Source organism: Stegastes partitus, unplaced genomic scaffold (assembly GCF_000690725.1).
Source record: "Stegastes partitus isolate 25-593 unplaced genomic scaffold, Stegastes_partitus-1.0.2 Scaffold2541, whole genome shotgun sequence".
In the NCBI taxonomy this organism is placed as follows: domain Eukaryota; kingdom Metazoa; phylum Chordata; class Actinopteri; family Pomacentridae; genus Stegastes; species Stegastes partitus.
The window spans coordinates 26184-32388 of record NW_007580272.1 but is presented as its reverse complement, the minus strand read 5'-3'; the positions used below and the strand labels follow the sequence as shown (position 1 = coordinate 32388).

Below are 6205 nucleotides of genomic sequence, written 5' to 3'. Positions count from 1 at the left end.
CATGAAGCTGTCAGAGCATCCAGGAGGAGCTCCACAGGCCTGCAGCTGGATGATGATCTGTTGATTGATTAGATCATGTTCTGCTCATGACGCTGTGCTGCAGCCTCAGACCTGAACAGGGTTTAGATGTTTCCTCTGAGCTGCTGCCCAGTGGTTGATCCTACATGAAACAGATCAGTGTTCCACATTCCAGCAGCTCTGCTGTAATGTTACTGATCAAAGGACCACATTTAAACCTTCACTGTAAATTAGAATTATAAAGTTCTATCTGACATTTTTGGCAAAATTGAGTTATTTACATTTTCTGATTCTTGGACACATTATCTATACAACACTATGTGTTTCTTAAAAAAATATGATTTTTTTTAGCTTTTAACAAAAACAGATAGTTCTATCTGCGATTTAAGCTGAGTGTTATAAAGTTCTGTCTGTGTTGGCCAATCAGAACACAGAATATACAGCAATCCACCAATCACATTACTGCTTGCAGCTACGTAGCCGACTACATGACCTGGCAGCTAATGGCAGCTTTCTGTCACCAAAATGTCTCAAAGAAGTTTAAAAAAAGACAAAGAGTTCAAGAAGTCCTCAGTGAGATTCTTCAAGACAGCAGCAAAAGCAGGAGGTCAGAGATTTTTCCTGTTTGGTTGTTTTTATTGTTTAAAAGTTAAAAACTACCATTAGCCTATTTAGCCTAGTTAGCTAGCCTAGCTAATCTTACTTCTGTAGCTTTGTTTAATTATCTTGATTGATTAAGCGACTGAATTTGATGTCTATGATTATGAAATAAATACCCAACAACACTATCACAACGATACGTCGACGTGTGTTGAACTAATGATGTTATTAATTAGTGGATGTAGTGATTGATTTAATGTCGCCCGTCACTCCTCGTGCTTAGTGTTGTTTCCTTTTTAAACAGGAAGAAAAATTCTAATGAAGATGAAGGAAAAACAAATGAGGCTCCAGAAAAGATGCTAATTAAAAATAAAAAGCAAAAGACGGGAAGACAACATGTCATGGATCAGATGGATCGGTGGTTCTATCTGCCGATGTGACGGCACGTTTTTAACGTTAACGTGTAATTCTAGTTTCTTAAAAAACAAACATTAGTGTTAAAGAAAACCACAGCATGGAAACAATGAGACTGAATGTCAGGCAGCAAAGATGCATGCTGCACTTTTATTGTTAAACTCTGGATCTGATTGTTCTGCTGCTTGTGACTGTAATAAATCCTAATATTGACCATTTTCTGACCATTTTTTTCTTCTACTGAATTCACATTAAACCTGAGTTAGACACCAAGTTCAGTTGTTTTCTTACTGTTGATTGTTTTTGTTGTGTATTTGTGATGAACTACACTTTTAAATGGAACTTAAACCTGCAGAGGGCAGCGTTCACAATATTATAAATAAGCAAAATAATGACATTAACTTTTGACCTGTGTTTGAAATGTTCATTTGATTCACACACGGTTCTATTCAAAGTTAGACCCGAAGATCTGGAGAGCAAAAATAATCAGCTGTGATTCAAGTTTAATACTGACGAAGGTTATTTAAACAAACTTCATAATTATCGTTGATCTGAAGATTTACTGAAGCATAATTGGTCGTTTCTCACGATAAAAAAAGAAAAAATAGTTCTGGAGCACAAGTTCTTGTTTTTAACGTGTTCTGCAGATAGAACTTTATATCCAAATGAAACGGGCCTTTTCAGAATTAGAAAGTTCTATCTGCAGAACTCCCACTTATACATTTTCAGATAATTTCAAACTACACATTTAGACTCTCTAGTATGCCTACAGTTCTCAAGCATGAACACAACTTCATGTTCATTTCACTCTGACTATGTGAACAGTCAGAACTTCAAACGTAAACATCTCCAAACTACCCAGAACGCAGGTAGAACGATGTGATTCTAAGGTGATGAAGGACCGTCAGCAGACTTCCAGTGAATGACTGTTGTGGTGAATTAGATCCTATCAGCTGTAAACATGGAGCAGATTCAGAATCGTGACTGAACAACAGACGGATTGGGTCAGAACAGGTACAGGTGTGCTCGTCTCACATGGACTTCTGTAACATTCATTATGTAGCTCTGTGGTCCATCTGCAGGAGGTTCTGGTTCCTCCTGTCCTCCCATGTAGAACGACAAACACCTGATCATTGATCTGATTAATTATCATCTTAGAGAATTACTGGATTACAAAAAGGTCATCAGACAGTGAAACAGCTAAATACATCAGAATAGACAGTGTGTCCACATCACCCTGACTTCCTGTCAAACCGGTTCCACAGTTAAAGAACCAACAACATGTAAACACACACCTTTACTGGACGAGGAGGTTCTCCACTGGGTCATGGCACAGAACTGGACCATCAGACCATCAGCAGCAGGTGTCAACCAGTCATGGTAGTGATCCAGTAAGTCATGGATGTCATGTGACAGGATCGTCCATCAGAACACGGAGCAGACAGCTGAGGCGGTTCTGAATGTCCACAGTTCAGTCTCATGTTCTGCTGCCAAATCAAGTTCATGGAGAGAAAACAGAAGAGTTTAGAAAAGCTTCAAGGATTATCTGAACATGTGGAACCATCCAGTACCGCTGGAGAACCTCCTCCTGTTCTGCTGCTGGACACAACATGACACGAGCAGTACAACACCGACTCGGTACCACATGTTTAACGGGTCAACAGTGATGTCATCTTATCCATCACAGCCATATTTAGTCTGGTCAGAACCTTGGTGCTGTTGTGTCCAGACTGCAGGTCCAGAACCTTCAGCAGCTCCTGATGTGCTCCAGATGTTCCTGGTGACTGGACCTCCGTCTACATCTAGTGCCGGGCAGAACTACAAACAGAAACTGTCTGATGAATGGACTCTGACCTAACAGAACCTTATCCTTAGAGCAGAACCCTGAGCGTTAGAGGTTCTGCTGCCTGACATGCAGGAGAACAAAGACCTTCTGGTAGGACACACCTCACTCTGAGCAGTCATCAGCTGCAGTGATTATATTAATGAACTGATCATTAATAAACCAACGACCTCCACTCAGTGTGACGTCTTCCAGACAAGCTGGAGTCACCACCTGGTTCTGCTGCAGCCCGTTCATCTGTAGTTCTGAACATATTCAGGGTGTTTCTGACCCACTTCCTGTCTGTTCCTCGACATCATTCCTCTCTCCTACAGCGTCCATTACAATCACATGCTCATAGGACAGCCAATAGCTGCTTTCCTCACTGAGGAGTCAGCACCACTGTCCTGAACCAGATCTAGGATCCCATCGATGAGGTTCTCCATGTGGTTCTTTGGGTTTATGTTCAGGTTCAGACTCTGCTCTCGTCCCTCAGAACGCCGAGGCGGCGCCCCCTAGCTGGCCCAGAGGACCTGACGATGGGCCAGAGCCCAGATGCGTCCTTCAGGATCAGAGCCAGGTGTGTTGCTGCTGCTAGCTTGAGTCTGAGTGAGTTCCTGATGGGAAGCTTGTTGTTGTCGTCAGGAGTTTTGTGAGTTCATCGTTAAACTGTGTGCTTGTTGTGCAGCTCTGTGTTCCAGAACATCACCTCCGGAGCCTTTAATTACAATCTGACCATGAAGGCCTACAGCGACCNCCCGTGTTCACACCTGTTCCCGTGTTCACGCCTGTACCCGTGTTCACGCCTGTTACCGTGTTCACGCCTGTTCCCGTGTTCACGTCTGTACCCGTGTTCACACCTGTACCCGTGTTCACACCTGTTCCCGTGTTCACGCCTGTACCCGTGTTCACGCCTGTACCCGTGTTCACGCCTGTTCCCGTGTTCACGCCTGTACCCGTGTTCACGCCTGTTACCGTGTTCACGCCTGTTCCCGTGTTCACGCCTGTACCCGTGTTCACACCTGTACCCGTTCAGTTTCCTGTTTACCTGGCTTACCTGTGCTCTGATTGGCTGTGCTGTTGCCAGGGCGACTGGGTTTGGCTGAAGAAGATTCCTGTGACCAAGACGATAACGGCTGTAAATCCAGGGACCCAGAACCTGTTCAGTCAGGTGAGCTGACAGCAGATCCCTGTTTGGTTCACGTGGTCCTCAGACTGTGAATCCAGACCGTGTTCTAACGTTCTGGTTCATTCTGATGTGTTGCTGAATCACCTGAGAACCAGGACAGCAGCTATTTGTGTGAACGTGACATGTTCTCCGGTTGTCCTCTAGTTGCGGGAGATGCGTCATGAGAACCTGAACCTGTACCTGGGTCTGTTTGTGGATTCGGGCATCTTTGCTCTGGTGGTTGAACACTGTCCTCGAGGGAGTCTGGCAGACCTGCTGGCTGACAGCAACATGAGGCTGGACTGGATGTTCAAGTCCTCCCTGCTCATGGACCTCATCAAGGTAACCGGAGGTTCTGGGTTCTGCGGGCAGGTGTGGAACCTTAGAGCTTCATGGTTTCAGGGTTTTAATGGTTTCAGGGTTGGGTTCAGATGCTGAGGTGTTGGTTTGTTGGACTCGGGTTTCTCTGCTGATCCCTTAATCCTGTTTGGAGCAACATGAGGCCAAGTTCCTGTCCCACTTTGAGAGATGAAATGTGAAGGTGACGGAGAGATTACAGCCCAACTGAGAGTCTACAGCAGCCCAGAGTAATGTCACTAAACTACTGCAGTCTGTGTCCCCTCGCAGTAATCACATTACTCCTAACAGCAGAGTACTGTCTCTGATATCAGATTACTAACTACCAGCTCAGATCCATACATGAACTTCAGGCTCCACAGCAGGAACTAAAGTCCACTAAGTTCTGCTCACATGTTCTGATGGANAAGAGTTTGTTCTCCTGGTGGTTCAGCTGTGCCAGTCCCGGCGACCAGACGGTGAAGGTGATGGGAAACGGACTGGGAACCTCCAACTCCTTCTCCTTCAACATGTTCCAGTTCTCTGGGAGCTCTGGTGAAGTCTACCTGCACTGCAAACTCCAGCTGTGCGTCAAAGCCAAGACGAGCTGCGACCCGGTACGCCTCGCTGCAACAGAACCGCACGTGGTCCGTTACTGTTTCAGCAGGTGGAGCTCAGGTGGTTCTCTGGATGTCTTCATTCATCGTAGAGTCCAACCTGCAGCTGGACGCCTCCAGACTCCAGAACGGGTCTGACCAGAACCAGAGAAACTGATCAAACATGTGATCACAGAAACCAGTTGAGGAGAAGATGAAGCTCAACGGACCGTATAGAAACCAGCCCAGGAGGTCAGAGCGCCGCCTGCTGGCCGTCCTGCTATTATGGGATGTGTGGAGGTAACTGACGGCTGAGCTCAGGTCTTTAGAGGAACCGAACTGACCCGATGTGAGGAGGCCCAGGTCAGTCCTGTGTGAAGCCACACAGCCTTCAGAACCGTCACAGTTCTGTTCATAACTGTTGTTTTGGATCTTTCTGCTTCTCAGGCTGATGCTGGTGACGTCAGACAGACATGCGCAGAAGAGCCTCACTCTGCTTTTCTTCACATTCCTTCACAGCCTGTCAGTCAGCGCTAAGCCCCGCCCCCTCCATGACTGACAGGCCGCTCAGCCAATCCCGTCCTCTGACTGGGCGGGGCATGTGCCTCGGGGGCGGGGCCTGAAAGTTTGAGCTTTTGTCTGAACTCTGGATGTTTGATCTGAAGTGGGTCTCAGACTGGGAGCACTGGGAGCACTGGGAGCTGTGGGCCGGCTGGAGGCCTCACCTGGACGTTACCTGCCTGCTCCTCCTGCGCACCTCCGCTCGCACCACCGACTCCTCTCCGCCCGCCACGCCGCTCTCGGAGCTCCCCTCTCGGCCCGGGAGGCGGCCTCGCCCCGCTGCTGCTGCTGGAGGAGACAAAGAGGAGCCGGGCTCATGTCCGTCCGCCTGCATCCGGACCTCTGCGGCCTCTCACCGAACCTGTCCGGGCTCCGATGACGGCAGGCATCAGGGATCGATAGCGGTGATCGGCTCGGCTCAGGTCCGCTCAGGGTTGGGTTCGGGGGTTCCGGGAGGAGTCATGGAGGGCGCCCCGGGAAGGACCTCCTCCCCCGGGCTGCTGCTGCTGCTGCTCCCGCTGTTGCTGCCGAGCTGCTGCTGGTCCGAGGAGGGTGAGTGACCAGAACCTGATCGGTACCTGACCAGAACCTGATCGGTACCTGATCAATACGTCCAGCAGAACAGGACGCAGAACAACAAACAGCAACAAGTGAAATGTTTTCTTCTTTTCTTTAATTTCACTGTAAACT

General features: G+C 47.7%; 2 protein-coding genes across 2 annotated transcripts in view; both read left to right on the top strand.

The window, feature by feature from the left end:
- The window catches only part of LOC103375310 (retinal guanylyl cyclase 2-like), a 24109-nt gene extending 18596 nt beyond the window's left edge, over positions 1 to 5513 (top strand). The window contains exons 20-26 of the mRNA XM_008305542.1: positions 2762 to 2865; positions 3351 to 3463; positions 3598 to 4025; positions 4188 to 4364; positions 4790 to 4975; positions 5151 to 5206; positions 5402 to 5513. Of these exons, the coding sequence (XP_008303764.1) occupies positions 2762 to 2865; positions 3351 to 3463; positions 3598 to 4025; positions 4188 to 4364; positions 4790 to 4975; positions 5151 to 5206; positions 5402 to 5513 (1176 nt within the window). The remainder of the gene's footprint in view (positions 1 to 2761; positions 2866 to 3350; positions 3464 to 3597; positions 4026 to 4187; positions 4365 to 4789; positions 4976 to 5150; positions 5207 to 5401) is intronic.
- A 238-nt stretch (positions 5514 to 5751) lies between these two features.
- The window catches only part of LOC103375309 (ephrin type-B receptor 4-like), a 20261-nt gene continuing 19807 nt past the window's right edge, over positions 5752 to 6205 (top strand). The window contains exon 1 of the mRNA XM_008305541.1: positions 5752 to 6067. Coding sequence (XP_008303763.1) covers positions 5977 to 6067 — 91 coding nt within the window. The 5' untranslated portion in view covers positions 5752 to 5976. The remainder of the gene's footprint in view (positions 6068 to 6205) is intronic.